The sequence below is a fragment of the Hyperolius riggenbachi genome, chromosome 3 (genome assembly GCF_040937935.1).
Source record: "Hyperolius riggenbachi isolate aHypRig1 chromosome 3, aHypRig1.pri, whole genome shotgun sequence".
Classification (NCBI taxonomy): domain Eukaryota; kingdom Metazoa; phylum Chordata; class Amphibia; order Anura; family Hyperoliidae; genus Hyperolius; species Hyperolius riggenbachi.
Window position 1 is genome coordinate 200,381,169 of NC_090648.1, and position 18,279 is coordinate 200,399,447.

The 18,279-nt window shown below is 41.7% G+C and overlaps 1 protein-coding gene across 1 annotated transcript in view; it reads right to left on the minus strand.

Moving 5' to 3' along the window:
* Positions 1-7,220: 7,220 nt before the first annotated feature.
* LRRC49 (leucine rich repeat containing 49) overlaps positions 7,221-18,279 on the minus strand; it is a 168,296-nt gene continuing 157,237 nt past the window's right edge. Inside the window, exon 17 of the mRNA XM_068272533.1 lies at positions 7,221-7,746. Coding sequence (XP_068128634.1) covers positions 7,543-7,746 — 204 coding nt within the window. The 3' untranslated portion in view covers positions 7,221-7,542. The remainder of the gene's footprint in view (positions 7,747-18,279) is intronic.

The following is an 18,279-nucleotide window of genomic DNA, read 5'->3' on the forward strand; positions in this document are numbered from 1 at the left end:
GATGTTAGGAATGGATAGCTGAACTAGCTCTACGTAAGTCAGTCATTCAAGTTAAATTACCGCAAAAGTATGTAACTGTGTAATATTCTCACCTTATAAACAGTTTTCCCATTATGAATAACTGAAGCCCTTTCCTTCTTACCAGACCATCTCCTACATCATTCCTCTAAGTAATACCTTAAAGCCAAATCTTACACATTGACAGGTGAGTACTGTGCATCAAGGTCTGCAGATCATAAATCAGCCTAGGAATATTTGCTTGCAATCTTAAAAATAAACAGGAATTTTCATCTTTGGACATTTTGTGAATAAACAGTGATTTTCACAGGATTTTAGTCCATACATCACATGTGAGCAGGCACACGCGCGCCCACACGCACACACACACACACACACGTTCCTGAACTGAGGTTTAATTTCTCTCTCTAGAAAGGCTATTCTAGATTAATATAGGAGGGCTGTCCCTAATCCTGTCACCATTATCACAAGACTAGAGGTGATGACAAATTGGCAAATGGAAGCAGCTTAATGAGGCAGGAAGGGGTGGACACAGTTTATGATTCAGGCCAGAAGCTCCCTCTGTAGCGTACGTACAAAAAGGGCGCCTGGACAAAAAGGGCGCGGGGTGTAAACTCTAAATAATAATTAATCATTAATAGGGTTTATAAATATAGTGTGCTATATTTCGTTTACAAATAATGTTTAACAAAATTATAAATCATTAAATAATGTTTATGAAATCGGAAATTGTGAAAACGTTAATCTTCCCTGTTTCAAAAGTTAAACTTATAATTACGTTTATAAAAAAAACCAATAATATATGTTTAATTGTTATAATTGTATATTATTGTGAATAACCGTCATTTATGGTTTGTTCTTATAATAAAATCTGAAAATATTGTTTATAAAGATGATATAAATATAACTACGTTCGTAATAAGTGTTGTAATACATTAGTAATTATTACTAAAATTTTACTAAAACTATACCTAAGCCTACTCTTACACAGAACCCTACCTGTACCTATCCCTAACCCCTAGACTCCTCTGTTGGTGCCTAAACCTAAGACCCCCCTATTGGTGCCTAAACCTAAGACCCCCCTGTTGGTGCCTAAACCTAAGACCCCCCTGTTGGTGCCTAAACCTAAGACCCCCCTGTTGGTGCCTAAACCTAAGACCCCCCTGTTGGTGCCTAAACCTAAGACCCCCCTGTTGGTGCCTAAACCTAAGACCCCCCTGTTGGTGCCTAAACCTAAGACCCCCCTGTTGGTGCCTAAACCTAAGACCCCCCTGTTGGTGCCTAAACCTAAGACCCCCCTGTTAATGCCTAAACCTAAGACCCCCCTGTTGGTGCCTAAACCTAAGACCCCCCTGTTGGTGCCTAAACCTAAGACCCCCCCTGTTGTTGCCTAAGTACCCCTCCCTGTACCTACCCCTAACCCCTAGACCCCCCTGTTGGTGCCTAAACCTAAGACCCCCCTGTTGGTGCCTAAACCTAAGACCCCCCTTTATTATGTGGATAATAATGTTTTACTAATTGTGGATTCAAAAAATATTTTGCAATTTACGTTACGTACTGATCGCTTTATTTTGTGAATAATAATGTTTTACAAACAGTAAGGGATAAAACTTTAAATAATGTTTTAATTATTTAAATAAGATAAATATGTTTAGTATTTTCATAAACGTTATTCGGCACGGGTGCATTTTATAAACGTAAATCACCACAAGTTCAGTTATAAATCATTAAACATCGCCGGGCGCCGTTTGTAAACTTTATTTAGCTCCTGGCGCCGTTTATAAACTTTATTTAGCTCCGGCGCCCTTTTTTCCTACTCGGCGCCCATTAAACGCTATTTATTATGGGAGTGAATGGCGGCGCCCTTTTTGTCCACTAGCGGCATGCGCCCTTTTTTCCCAGCTCCCCCTCTGTACACATAATAAAAAGCCAATAACAGAGCAAAGAAAAATTACGCTGAAGTCAACCATGCGGCAATCATAACATGACAGCATGTATAATCAGTGTTGTTTCACCTTATGCATCCAAGCAACTTTTAACTCCCATTCATTCGGCAATAACTTTATAACTACTTAATACAATGATGATTGATGGGCTGTGCCATACACTTGCGTTTTTCTTCCTCTTGAAGTGTATTCCCATCATAAGCCCTTGTTTACCTTGAAACCTCACCTCATAAACTTACTCATGTGTCTATCTTAAAGCTCACCTGAAGTGAGAGGACTATGGAGGTTGTTTATACAATGCAAATTGCCTGGATGTCCTGCTGATCCTGTCTCTTTTAGCCATAGACACTGAACAAGCATGCAGGTGCTTCAACTGAGGTCTGACTGGAAAAGCCGCAAGCATGTTCCAGGTGTGCAATTCAGACACTACTACAGCCAAAGAGAACAACAGGCAACTAGCATTGTTAAAGAGGAAATAAATATGGCAGCCACCGTATCCCTCTCTCTTCAGGCTCCCTTTATCATTTTTCCTGCAAAGTGTCTAACTTTAAACCTTTAACTTTCATTAGAGCCCGGCGCTCTGACGTCATCGGACGTCCGCCGGGCTGTACTGCGCATGCACAGTAGTTCTGCGCCTGCGCAGTAGAGCCCGGAGGACGTCCGATGACGTCAGAGCGCCGGCGTGGGACGCAGAAGTTCCGGGCCTTGGAGCGCAGAAGAGCCCGACCTGGCAGCCGGCCTGGCCAGGTCGGGTCGGCCACCGGGAGCCTGCGGAGCGGCGGCGAGGGCACCTCCTGCCTGCCACGGGCTGGAGGAAGCCCCAGGTAAGTGGAATTTGATTTTTATTTTTTACCCACCCTCCCTGAACCTTCCCTTTAAAGGACAACCAAGGTGACATGTGACATGATGAGATAGACATGTGTATGTACAGTGCCAAGCACACAAATGACTATGCTGTGTTCCTTTTTTTAATTCTCTGCCTGAAAGAGTTAAATATCAGGTATGCAAGTGACAGTTTCTGTCCGGGTCAGGACTGGGTTGGACTATAGCGTAACCGCCACTGATAAGGAATTACAGCTATAGAACACTTTCCTGTCAGTAAATGGCAGGTAAGAGATAAAAAAGGGCCAATAGTTCATAGATTTGAGCTCTGGTATACTTCAATGCACGTGTCATTGAGCAGAGACAATGAAACAGTAAAAACGTAAAAACTAGATTTAAATATAAAATAAAACTGTGGGGCATCTAAAAATAAGTCATTATTAGGAGGAGGGGGATAGATACAATTGTTTATCTCATCAGTTTATTTTCACCTTGGGTGTCCTTTAACCCTAAGTGATACCAGAAGTAACCTAGCTACAAGATTTCCATTAAACTAAACCTAACCTGAATCTTTCCTCTAACCAATAATCATAGTTTCATTTTAATAGTGAATAAATCCTTAATGCTAATCTGCTTAACCTTCAAGCACCCTCCCAAAATGAAGATACCCACAGGCATTAGGATAAAACTTATCATCCAGCAGTACACTATTGTTATTTAGTATTTACCGGTATAGGAAGCCAGCATCTTCCACAATACTGTACAGAGTACAGTATAATGTCTTGTCACTTAACTGTCCCTCAGAGGACTCGCAATCTAATGTCTATGTATGTATCGGGTAGTTTATGTATCATAGTCTAGGGCCAATTTTTTTTAGGGGAAAGCCAATTAGCTTATCTGTATGTCTTTGGGCTGTGAGAGGAAACCATAGTGCCTGGAGAAAACCTACACGGACATGGGGAGAACATACTATGCAACTCTGTGCAGATAGTCCCCTGGCTGGGATTTGAACTGGGGACCCATCGCTGCAAAGCGAGTGTGTTAACCACTATGCCACCATGCTGCCCAGTACATCTCTGCGTTGCACTTGTGGAGTACTTTGTATATGTACAGTATAAGCTCATGCTTTGTAATACAGGTACTTGACAGTGAAAGATTTAAGCCGCACTTCTACACATATGCTTCAGTAATCTGAAGGGTGACGGCAAAGGTTAGCAGCTGAACTTCTTTTCACACTGGTGGATATTAGGTATCCTAATATCAGAGGACATTTTGATAAAACTTGACCAGAGAAAGAGAAAGAAAATGATAAGTGAAGACTCTGCAGACATTTAAATAGGCACTTGCAAGGTACGCTGATAACCCCAGTATCATGTGATAAGTATGGTATTCCAGAGATGGAAGAAACCTTACTATACATACCAACATGTCAAACAACCCTCTGGAGACACTTAACCCTGAGAAGCTGACACACTCACAATAAGCCATTTTCCCACGTTCATGCTATACTCCCTAGCAAAGCAAAAACAAATGGTCACGTAAATGCAGAACAATTCAAGGCTGAATTAAAACAATGTGACAGTCATTTTACACAGAGAATAGGCACAAAATAGCCTCATTAAAATAAAATTTCTTTTATAATGAGTGCAGACTAAAAACAAATATTTTCATAGTTGTAAATAAACTTGGTGTCACGGACAGAAAGGAAAACATTTCCATTTCACTGTAAGCATTAAAAGGTTGTAAAAAGCTCCCTGTGGACTGCATTTCTGCACATTGTAATCATTTCACAAGTAGGGAACGCTTTCCTCTTATGCCAGAATGAATTATTAGAAACCCCAGTTTGTACTGGGTTGCTATGGCGCCACAGAAATCTCTTGATTAAACTTAAGTTGGTTAGTCATTTTCCTTCAGGCTCAAGTAGTCTTATATATACAGTATGTTTCTGTTACAGGTGACATCAGTATTAACTTGGTATTACCAGACAGGCATACTGAAGGTTAGGTTCATTTTAAATGTAGGGTTCACTTTTTATGTACTGTACAATAACATGCTTATAGCGTAATGGTAGTATTGTAATTTAAGTGCAGTAACTCACTGCAATCAGAGTACCTCAGCTAGAAAGGACAGACTCTGTCTTAATGAGGATGGATGGGGGCGCTGTTGCATGCTTAAACACTCACCTGTCCGGATGTCTGCGGGTCACAGGTGACGCCCCGCCCCCTCCTTGGCAGTGCAGTCATAGCCATGTTTCCAAAGAATGCCGAAGCTCTTCGGAAACCTCCATCAACGTTGCCGCTGCTTGCCCGCAGTTTGACAGCCAACAGTAAGGCAGCTGTTACCAAGTTGGGTGCGGGCCACAGAAACACAGGTGGGTGTGGCCAGGGCCTCTGTGGCGATTTTGAAAAAAAAATCGCCAGGGCCCTTTCTCTGAGGGAGGCAGAGCAATCACCTGTCTGAAGGGAGGATGACACAACAGGTAAGTAGTTAACCCTGTGACACCCCATCTGTTTTCATTAGAATAGAGCCTGTCATGACAGGCTCTGTCATTTTTAGCTTAGGTATTCTTTAAAGTGTAACTTCTTTTATTTATATGCAGCTACCAAAGTGATCATCATTATCAGAAACGTGAAAGCAATTATTCTTCCTTTGAATTCTGCGTTTACTGTGGCCCCAGTGGTTTGTTTATACGCTATATGATGATGGTCTAGTATTGATGGTCAGATCCCCATATCAGCACATTGCCATGTTCCAATCAGAAGACATTTGGACAGGGATGCCATGTGGAGAGAATGGAGACACATGTGCAGCGGCTTCTTCATCCAGTCTTTTGGAGTAACTTCCTTCAGCCACCACACAAATGTTTTTTGCACCTTTGGGTTATATCAATGGAACAGGGGCACAAAGCCAGATAATCCGCAAGGCAACCCAGACACGTGCCTGGGGTCCAGTGAGTGTGCAGGGGCATGGCTAAAGCCTTCTCTGATCTCATTCCCCTACTCCTTTACTTATAAAAACTTAGGAGGCTACCGTGTGCAGCTGAAATTGGTACCTTGCTGAGGGCCCAATTTCATTATAACCCACCTCTGCACTGGCACACTAAAAATGTGACATGTAGCAACATTCACTGTTGGCCACATCTACTTTTTTACCATCAGCCAGCTACAGCTTCACTGCACCCAGCTAAAATATAGTTCTGGGGAGAATAATGGTGTGTGCACAGTCTGTCCGTTTACAGTGAGTGTACAGCGTGTATATGACATCTGTGTACGTTGAGTGTGTATGTGTGTGTATGTACATTGTGTGAGCTGCATGTTTGTGTATGCTGGGAGAGGTCTGTTTGACAGCATGTGTACAATGCGTGTCTCTGTGAGGACTTTCAAATGTCCCTCATCGTGTGTATCCAGCCACCTATTGGACCACATAGTTTGTCCCCAAAATGTCAGAATTCACCCCACATAGTTTTCTCAGCATTCTAATGCCCCTTTCCATAGTGTGCCCAAGTATTCCAATATCCCCTCTATACTGTATCCCAGCAGTATCATATTCTAGTGTCCACTGTGATGTACTCCAACTTTCCAGTGACCCCCTATAATGTATCCCGGCTTATCAGTGTCCCCTGTAGTGTATTGCAGATTTCCAGTGCCCCCTGCAGTGTATCCTGGTTTTTCAGTAACCCCTGTAGTTTCCTCTATAGTGTATTCAAGTTTTCCAGTATCCCCTGTAGTGTACCTCAGATTTCCAGGGTCCCTATGGCATTTCTCAGTGTTTCAGGGACACCCTGTAGAGTATGCCAGCGCCCCATGTAGTGTATTTCTGATTTCCAGTCTCCTGTACAGTATATTTGAGCTTTCCAGTGCCCTTATGTAGCATATTCCAGATTTACAGTTTCCAGCATTCCCTGTAGTGTACCCCAGGTTTCCATTGTCCCCATAGCATTTTTTTGTGGTTCAGGTATACCCTGGAGTGTATTCCTGCTCAGTAGAGTATTCCAGTAATCTAGGGTCCCATGTTGTGTAATCTTTGAACAGTGCTATTAAAATGTCTACGGTGGGGTGATACTGGCTTGTCCTCCCACCTCTATGGAATGTGACAGTGTACAAGCAGGTGGTATTGGGGGTGCCTTAGGCTATCTTGCCTGGGGAATTAAATAGGTCAAGAATTTTAAAAGTTACAACCAGGCACAAAGCTTTACAAAATTGTGACCCTTACTGGCAAACACCAAAGTGACACTTATTAAATTGGATATGTCCAACTGTAGAACTTTCACCTTAATTCCTGATAACAAGCTCATGCTTGTTACTACGACAGCAAGTAAGAGAAAATCTTGGCAAAGGTGACACAAAGTGCATTCAAACAGTACTACATTATTCCACTATTTAGAAAAGGGTCTGGTGGTACATTGCATACTCAAATACAGATTCAAAGTCTATATTACAAAAAAGAATTTATTTTATTTTTAAATAGATTCAAAAAGCTAAACACATTGAAAAGTGCCTTCCTTTGATAAATGAGCTATATAGTGCTAGCAGTGCACCCTTCCACACATTCAGTGGTGGAAGACATTTGAAGATCTTGGCAACAATTCTTTCTTATTGTTTAACAAGAATTAGTCCCAGTGTAGAGTTGGGTCTAACAAAATGTTATTTTCCTGTTATAGGGAGGTAGAAAATGAAGGACATAAAAAAGAGGGGCAAGCAGGTAAACGAGAATAAAGAATCATATTAATGTTGTAGTCTGAAGTACCAATGGGTGCTTATTTGAGCTCAGAGATCCTCTGCAAGCATTGTTTCATATAGGAGTTCTTATCTCGGACATCAATCACCGCATCGCGGACCATCTCAATGAACATTTGTGGCCACAACTTCTGCAGAGATTCATTTTTCATACTGATGTCATTTGCTTCATTCACCAGGTCTTTGACATAAGAGTGGCAAAGAGCTTTCTTCTCTGCGGTTTCCTGTTGGAAAGAATTATATAAGATATCATATAAGATGATTGTTTTAGTACATGAACATAGTTCCCACCACCATTGCTCAAGAGGTCCAGGCCTCTTTAAGCAGCATACTCATCTCTTCATCGAGAATCCTGATGGTCAATAGTCCGCCTCATCAATAAACTAAAGTTATCCTCTCCCAGATACTGCAGTGTTCACACTTTTATGCTGGGAATACACGGGTCGATTCTGGCGCTCGATTCTACGCCCGATCGTTTTGCCCGCTTGATTCTCTTATCTTCTGCTTGTTTTTTTTTATCTTTTTTCAATGACAAATCGAGCGGCAAAATGATTGAACAGTGATCAGACATGTGGGAAATTATCTATCGAGCCATCTTATCAGCTCAGAATCGAGCCGTGTATTCCCAGCATTAGAATATAATTATTATTTTGCAGAGTTTCAAATATGAATTTCTCTATTTGTCTGGTATGTTTAAACTCCTGAGCCATTTTGCCAGGGACCAGGTTTGTCTAGATTTGTAGTCCCTAAGGCTTTTTTTTTAGCAGCAGTGAATAAATACATTAAAACAGATTTCTTACACTAGCACCTCGAGGAGCATCACATTTGGGATTTCAGGAAATATTTGATGAACAGTAGAAGGCGCCCTATACCAATGCACAACAATGTTATGCCAGCTGATTTGATGATCAATAAAGATTTTTTTTTTTCAAAAGTTAAATAAAAAAATGTAAAGATTTCCCTGTCCACAGCCAGAGCTCAATCACTTCTTCATACAATCATAGCAAGTAACCCTATCTTCTTTAGAGTAAGAGTACCCATTAATGATCCAATCTTGGCTGTACAATCTTGCCACCTCTATGTAATATAAGGGTCTATCTAATGTATCTGTTCAAAACATATACAGTACATTCAGTTTACCCCTCTACTACATGGATTTGTTAAGATTGTACGATCAAGATTGTATCATTGATGGGCACCCTTAAGGTGCCCATACACTCGTCAGATTGGCAGCAGATAGATAAGAAATGCATCTGATGATCTATCTGATGCGTTTTTAGAACATTTTTTACCAGGATAGAATTCCAATAGATTTCAGTTTGAAATCTATTGAAATTCGATCTGATGGCATTTTTTTGCCATCAGATTTCCATTAAGGCCAATGCAAACTGATAAGCAATCTCATCAGATCGACCTAAATTTTCCACCCTGCAAGTTCGATGGAAATCCATCGAAATCGATCGAAATCGGCCGCCGATCGGTCGATTGGCCAACCGATTTGCAATCGATCGATCGATCGATCGGTCGGCCAGAAAATCGGCTGAGTGTATGGGCTGCTTTAGCTTGTCCAAGCTTCTTTACAAACAACAATTCATGGCCGCAAGAACTATCACACTGGTAGACAGTCAGCTCATCTAAAAGCACACTTTAAAAACCTTTCATGTTTAGGTTTACTTTCTTTATCAAACTTCATAGCAATTCCTGGATTCTGATCCAAGCAAAACTATCCCTCCCTGAGATATCTTGGGTAGACATCAGTTGCTGCAAGGTTTTGAGATCCTCTTCAAAGAGATCCTTCTCTCTTGTGTTCATGCTTAGACTTTTATCGGTTAATAACCGTGGGGGATACTGAACCCACCACAAATATCATTAACTTTTACCATACGCTGCTATACTATAGCCTTTGTCTTAACCTCATTATGCAGGTTTTCACCTCATAGCATAACCATTTAAGAAAAACTGCAGTCAGAATTCAGTTACAAAACATACCTGTCATCTTACCAGGAGTGCAGCTGAATTGAGACATAGCTGCTCCTAAGAAGCCCAGGAGCAGACTGAGGCCCAGTTTGTCCCTAATGTTCCAACGGTGCAGAAACAAATAGAACATATACAAACAAGGAAAGGACCTCTGCACATAAGTGGGTCAGTGGGAAACAAGGTACTTGTCTAACCAACCTTGTGCCTCACAACAACAGTTAATTACATGCATCTTACAGTAGATAACTTAGGGCACAAGAGTAAACATTTGAATGAGCATTTTTTTCAATAATATTATTATTAATATTATAACTATTCAGATCTAATACTGAAGCTTGCTCATTAAACTGTCTAGGTTTACTCCGGTGCCCACAGTTATCTACTTGATGATGCAAACAAATAAAACATTCTTTGTAGTATTGAAATGCGTTAGAAAACCCCATCCTGTTTCCATGGCAGCCACTTATTGCATGTGTCATTGTTCTTCCAAAGAGTGTAGTCAGGATTCATAAATTGTTTACTTGTGTCATTGTCTATTCTCCCTCCTCTCTCCTGATTTAACTTCCCACCCCCTTCAAAACATTACCTCTCTCGTGACCTCTGCTCACCTCCCCCATATCAGCCAGTGCATTGTAGTGACAGCTTACCGAGTCTATTTGGAACTGCAAAGCCACCTTCTGCTAACAGGAAGTAGTAATCACACTACTTCCTGCTAGCCGTGATGTAAACAGAGGAGCCCGGCGGCACGAGATCATTGCCTGGAGCTGCCCGGGAGCTAAGTATCCCCCGTGTCCGAGTCCCGCTGTGCCGTTGCTCCTCTCTCCTATCTTATCTTCCAGCTTGCAGGGGAGTACTGCATGTGAGGGGAGTGGAGAGAGAACTGCCTGCGGGGGGATGAGGCACACCCCTATGCCTGGCTACCTATACTGGGGACATCTACACCTGGCTAACTATACTGAAGCACCTATGGCTGGCTACCTATACTGGGGACATCTACACCTGGCTACCTATACTGGAAAAGAAGGAAAGGTCTGCACATATCAGTAGATCGACTCCTTTATTAATGGGCATATCCAGGTATATGAAAATCATCAGGCATCAAGCAGCTCTGACATGTTTCAGACTATGTCAGTCCTTAATCATAGCTAATGCTAAAATGGCAGTTTAAACACCTAAATGGAGGTATCCATGTATAGGGACCGCCCACATGCCCGCCCAAAAAGGGGGCCATTTAAAGTGGACAGGTATGTATAATGGAAACCTCCTAGCTACTCATATAATCTCATACAAAACCTACCTATACAGAAGCACCAATGGCTGGTTACCTATACTGGGGACATCTACACCTGGCTACCTATACTGGGACACCTATGGCTGGTTAACCTATACTGGGACACCTATGGCTGGCTAACTTATACTGGGGCACCTATGGCTGGCTAACCTATACTGGGGCACCTATGGCTGGCTAACATATCCTGGGGCACCTATCTATGGCTGGCTAACTTATACTGGAGATACCTAGGCTATTACTCAGATCAATCATTTCGCCCTGTATTTTAGGGGAAAATATGGGGCATTGGCTTATGCTCTTGTCGGCTTATACTCGAGTATATACGCAAAATTAAAATCAAGTTTATTAGACTTAGTTTTACTTTAAAAACAGGTGAATTAAACTTATAATGGAGTCACCATATTTTGTTTATTAAAAAGGAGCACAAAATGCTCAACTTTGTGTAGGGCAGCACGGTGACACAGTGGTTAGCACTCTCGCCTTGCAGCGCTGGGTCCATGCTTCGAATTCCAGCTAAGCTATTATCTGCACAGAGTTTGTATGTTCTCACGTGTCTGTGTGGGTTTCCCCCGGGCATGCTGGTTTCCCCCTACATCCCAAAAACATACAGATAAGTTAATTGGCTTCCCCCTAAATTGGTTTTAGACTATGATACATACTTAGACATATGACTATGATAGGAATTAGATTGTGGGCCGCTCTGAGGGAAAGTTAAGTGAGAAGAACAATATATTCTGTACAGTGCTGTGGAAGATGTCAGCGCTATATAAATACTAAAATAATAACTTTTCAGTCAGTTTATAGTCACCCACTACTGCTCCACCTTCAGAGATGTTGGAGAATTGAACAACTCTGTGATCAATTGCAATTACCCATTACATCCCAGATGTGCATCCCCATTCCTTGTGTACATTTCCATGTCCCAGTGGTCCTTCCTGCCTCTGCATCCATACACCGGTGGCTCTCATTTGACATCACATAAAAGATCCCTGTGCATTGAGATGACCACAGGGAAACCCGCCGGAAGGTTATTGCAAGGAAAGGGGTGCAGACGTGCAACTCAACAGGTGCTATAGGTGGTCCCAATGTGCTTCCCTATGTGGATCTGTCCATAGAAGGGAAAAGACGGTGCAACAGGATGGAGTACATCCTTGTTATTAGATAATAACATGGCTTTACTTCATAAGGGGAAAGGGGATTGCGTGACTAGATTTACTGTAAGAAGGTTCATGGCCACACTTTCTATAAGGAGAAAGAGTGGGGGAGGCATATAGCTATATGTGTCATCATGGGTGGAACATTGCTATACTTGCTTCCTGTAGCATCTTTTACTTAGTCTTCACATTTTCCAAATTAAGAGATTCAAATGTTAGATTGACAAATTACTTAAAGTTATCTTTATTTTGAGTATATACAGTGCTAAGAGAGAATGAAAAAAAAAAGTATGAAATAGTTTCCCTTTATATCTTCACATACTAATTGCCAATTTATTATCCACTTTCCAAAATGGACCTTTCAAAAATAAAGTGAAACACGTTTCCATTAAAAAATCTACAACATTTAAAATCTGGCGATAGAATGTTATTTTATACTGTATCAAAAGCCATTAGACAGTGAAAGAAAGTCAATGGACGATTTGTTTTTTCCCTGCCTAAAAGCATTAGATCATAGCTTGGATCATCCATAGTGAGCGTGAGAATTAACATGAAAAATACTCCAAATCCTTTCCAGCAAGGTATTATGGCAAAACTGTTTTTTTTTATTCTTTCACAAATAAACCCAACTGGGGATCCTCATTAGCTGAGCTTTTGTAGGAAATCATGTTTAGTTTGCTGTTTTACTGCTGACAGGAAAAAGGGTTTAGCAGATTTGTTTTCAGGAGTCCTTGCATTTACAAGAATGATTAGTGCAGCCAAGTGTGATATAACTTAGGAAAATAACAGAATAAATAGTGATTGTAGTTTACAAGACAGCGATGGTGCTATACTGATATATGGTCAAATTGCTTGAGGTTAGGTGAGCTGGAGACAGCAGTGTGAGATCACACAGGGCTTGAGGCACTCAGCACTAGACTAATAATTCCATGCAAATTTGCATAGGTGATCTAAAGAGTGGTGCAATGGCAGAGGTTTGGAGGATCTCCACCTCCTTGTACTAGAGCAAATCAACCTGGCATCAAGGGAAGGGGCTGGTGCCAATGTAGGTGCTGTAGCTCCACCCCCTTGCACATGGGGGGAGGGTCGGACTATTTCCACACAGGGTGACACTGTGCAGGACTAGATCCGACAACAGCACCCCTAGTGATTGGTCCACATGTGCCCCCGTAATATTTAAATTACTTGGCACAGCGGCGGAGGATAGGGACTTAGGCCTGGTGCACACCAAAGGAGTTTTTCTGAGCGTTTTGAGTTTTTAAATCTGCTGCTAATGTTATCCTATGTGTCTGTGCACACTGGAGCAATGAGGTTTTGTAAAAAAACCCATAGCATTACATTGGGAAGAGCTTTTGAAACCTCTAAAAGCTCTTCCCAATGTAATGCTATGGGTTTTTTTTACAAAACCTCATTGCTCCAGTGTGCACAGACACATAGGATAACATTAGCAGCAGATTTAAAAACTCAAAACGCTCAGAAAAACTCCTCTGGTGTGCACCAGGCCTTAGTCCTCCACTTTAATCTTAAGAGACTGATGCTGTGCTGGATATAATCTGGCAATAGAGCCAATTAGCGGCAGCCATTTTATCTATGCTGGTCTATGTCTGAAATTTTATCTATGCAGGGAAAAGGCCAATGTCAGATGTAGTCCAACATGGGATTGGTTAATGCATACTGTATCCTGCTTGGAAGTGGGCCAATCAAATGCTGATTTCTATTTGCACAATTCCACGCTGCTTACAATTTGCATTACATTAGCACACAATTTGGACTTAAAGAGACACGGAAGTGGAAAAAAAAATATGATATAATGATTTGTATGTGTAGCACAGCTAAGAAATAAAACATTAGGATCAGAGACATAAGTCTAATAATGTTAAGAAACTGCAGTTGTTATCTATGCAAAAAAGCCACTGAACTCCACGACTTTCAAAGTCGCAGAGAGCTCTGTCTTCTGAAGCTTATTATCTCAACTGTCTGTCACTGTATTGTTTTCTGCAGAGGACAGCTCAAAAATTCACTGTCCTGCTCAGTAAAATCATTTAGAATGCTAAGTAGTGTGTAAACTGCAAATATTAGAAAATTATGCAATGTTATAAAAAAAAACAAAAACAAAAAACAACTATATAACTGAAAATAAAAATATGAAAATATTTTGTTTGCTACTGATGTTCTAGTAATTATCCATACTACAAAACCAATTCTTTATATCATAATTTTTTTGCTTCAGTGTCTCTTTAACAAGCATCTTATTGATCATCTCTATAAGCACAAGCAAAACAATTCTATGTAGATGTACCGGTATACGGCATGGCATAGATGTCACTTCAGGTGAACTTTACTCCATTTGACCACATATTACGTGATAAGAGAAGCATGTGTATGTATAGTACTAGTAATGCTTAGAACTTGCCCAGTTTCATATTTTCATTTCTTTCACTGTAAGGGTTAATAAGCAAGGGTTATACATTACATACATGATTAGAGCTTTTGATCATTTTTTATTCTTTTATGAACAATGATCTGACATGTCCATTCCTTATTTCATTACGAGTGGCAGGGGCCGCGGACGGCGGCAGCAGCATGCAAAGTTCTCATGGCTTTTTACTACGTGTTGCAATACCAAAACCGCTGTGGTGCTGGTATGATCAATATTTTCTACTGCAATCTTCTCTAATATCTAATGGAGCAAAGTGGTGGAAAGAGATTGACATTAAGACCATATTGATTATTTGCCGGATCTATCACACATCTACAAGTGCATGGTCAACATTTCTCTGTAGTCGATAAAGCCAAAAGCCAGAAACCAGCCTGTAACGATTGTGGAATTCTCTCCGTGATCAGCGCACAAGACGTGCGCTGACACTGCGGAAATCATCCACAAGCGTGTAATTTGAGGGAACCCAGCAAAAGGTGCAATGCACCTGTAGAGGGAAATTCCTGTCGGCAGGTGGAGCTGTGGAGTGCAGAGGAACAGCTCCTCTGCCCTGCCACAGACGCAAGACAGGAATTGCACGAAGGGAAGAAACAAAGGGCAAGATAGCCCTGAAGGAGAGAGAGCAAAGCGACAGAGGGTATGTGTGTGCACCAATCTAGTTGCCAACCCGCGACAGTGCATACACAACCATGAAGAACAGGAGAGAAGGCAATCGCCAGAGATGGCGATTGCTAACAGCGACACAAGACTGAATAAGCACAGATGAGGAATGTATGTATGTCCACCAATCTAGCCGCCACCCTGCGACGGCGGACACACAACAAAGGAAACCAAGTGAGAACGCAATCGCAAGAGAAGCGATTGCGAAAGAGAATGAGCACAGGGACAGATTGTATGTGTGTGCACCAAACTAGTCGCCAACCCGCGACGGTGCATACACAACAGCAGATGTGAAGTAGGAACGCATTCGCGAGAGAGGCGATTGCCAGAGGTGACACAAGGCTACAGCAAGGCAGAGCACGAGAGTAGCAAAGGCACAGCAAATCATACAATGAGAAGATAAGGAAAATAACTAACGCTAGCTAAACGCGAACACCGCACTTATTCGCAACAGAGCACGCGTTTATGCGCGGTCTCCCCGTGATAAGCACAACAGAGACAAGCACGCCTAACTAACCACCGACAGACAAACATGAAACACAGGATGCGAGCGCTTGCTTAACGGTTACCTCACCGAGCCTCCAGCAAGCGTTCGTAGCAGACAAGACAGATACACGAAAACAGGAATAAGTGAGAGATAGGATCCACAGCACTAGCGCAAGAGGCTAGTGCGATCCAGAAAGACAGAACAGAAGGATCCACAGCACTAGCGCAAGGCGAGTGCGTTCCAGGCAAGACAGATTAGAGGAGATAGCTGGTAGCAACCGCTGCTCCAGCTATACTCCAAGAACAAAGATCAGAACGATCTCCTGTCGCCCACCGCTGGGACAGGACAATCGCAACAGACAAACAAAACAGATATGCAATCCTAACTGCACTAGGGAACCTGCCTAGTGCAGTCCCAGGAATTACTCTAGACTAATCTTCAAACAAAGAGCAAGGCTGACACTCCAAGAGTGTTCCACAGGACTAACCCTTATGACCAGCAAAGGACTCTGGGAAACATAGCTCTTTATACTGCCAGTCATCAAAGGAGGCAGGTAGGGGATTTGCATAACGAGTGTATGCAAATTCCTCAGCAGCAGAACAGACCAGAAACTTGTAATGGAAAGACAGGTCTCTCTTGCAGAGACCTGCAGCCCACAGACTAGAGGAATGGTCAAACAGCTGTCTGTCAGTGCATCCAGCTGAGCGGATCATTACACAGCCGTGGTAATTCTCCCTGACAACTAATTAGAGATGAGATCATAATACTTGTGTATCTGTGCAAACTCTTCTGAAGAGGTCATGATTACTCTGTATGGGAGCTAAATAATCTTTAAATTGCCAATCATGCCAACAAGACAATTACATATTTACCCTGGATTTTTAAACCTTTAGACCACCATAAGAATGTTATTCCCGGTAAGTCAATTTAGGTTTAGTTCTATGAATAGATTTTTTTATCACCAGATTGCTTACACTTCAGTATCAATTGAAAGACCATGTCCAGGGTTATGTGAATCCCCACCGCAGCCAAACTTCCCTATTAGCAGGATTTCACTAAGGAGGATTGTTTTCTGCTGTGACTGCATTTGGTCTCACCCTCCTGTGACATTAAACACACCAACGGGATTAGCACATGAGTGGCAGGTGCCATGTTTTTACTATCAAGGATGATGGGGGTAAGACGAGAAATCAAGTTGTCAGCGGTGGGAAGTTGGGGACCATGTGATCCGCTGCAAATACAAAACATTGTAAATAAAGGAGTGGCCAAGGCAATCAAAAATAGCTTGTCAAATATGTTCCCGTGGCTGGGCTCCAGTCTGTGTATAAGCACGGCTGCATTGCGCAGGCGCAAGTACGGCCTACGCAATGGCACTGAGCAGCTCATGCACAGCCTTTTCCTCTGTGCATGAGCAGATTTGTGCTTCCGCACCTGCGCAGTGTGTCCATGCTTGTACACAGGCGGCAGTGCCGCTGCGAACGAGTAAAAGGGTGCCAGCAAGCAATGGCGGTGTGGATAAGGTAAGCATCTGAGGTGAGTATCTTCAATCAAACGAGATAACCAGCACCCAAGATTTTCAAAGTGTTGTTTATTCTTCAGTGCTGGTTATCTCATTTGATTGAAGATCATAGTCTGCAGAGCCACACAGACTTAACCGTGCACGAAGGACTGGACGCAGGTGAGGAGTGCCGTCCAAGAAGTACATATACTCTGAGGTATCTAACTTTACTTTTTTTCCCTCACAGGCTTGCTCTAAATCAAATAAAGAAAGCCTTTATTTAACCAGTAATTTTGACAAATCCGTTGTTTACATTGAAGCTAGCCAATTGCAGGATTCGGTTACCTCTGAACACCCTGAACAACCACTTCTAGAATAGAAAGTAGAACTGATTAGCCAAAACTGTCTTAAGGACAACCAGGACAAGGGCCTGCTGCACTCGGGGGCCACACAGACTGCTACTGCTAATAACTGTTTATACATAACTTGAAGAACGACATTAGCATGCAGCTTATTATAATAACACTATATCAAGCTCTTTGTGACACTATGCAAATAAATATGCTACGTCTCTGAATGTTCCTTCTATTATCTGTATACAGTATATTTTACCTCTATATAAATGTTATTACCTTTTCTTTCCCCTCCAGTTTCCTGTCTACATCCATTCCTTATCCTCACTTAACCCCAGTTACATCTCTATTCAGTATTCAGACCAGAATAAAGAATACCAAGTATAACAAACAAGCCATAACCACGCAGCTCAAAAACAATTTTAGAAGTCACTTCTGGTTTATCTAGGTGACCTTAATGTAACCCTTTCCTGATCTAATGGCTTACAGTAAAAATAAGTGGTATTTTTATTTGATTTAACGGATGACTGACTATGCTCTACTCTTTAATGTTGAACTCTAGGCAGCCATCCAAACACATACACAGATGGATAAATGCCCTAAATCAAAAATCTTAAGTCATTTACCTTTGTTTATTTCATTTGATTTTTTTTAAATTTATGCATTGTATAGTTTAAAAATAGATGCTTTTCACAATTTTCAAGCAGAATTGAACAAAATATTAAACAAAAAAAATGTTCAATTTTTGGATCTCCACCTGCTGGTTTCAATTTGGCAGCAAAAAAGCTTCAAACTGCACTGCAAAGCTGCACAAAAATGTTTATCATCCAGTAGTACAGGGTTTTTTGAGTAACTAAATATGCAGAAGATGCTTCCATATTCCCAGTGTGTCACAGGATT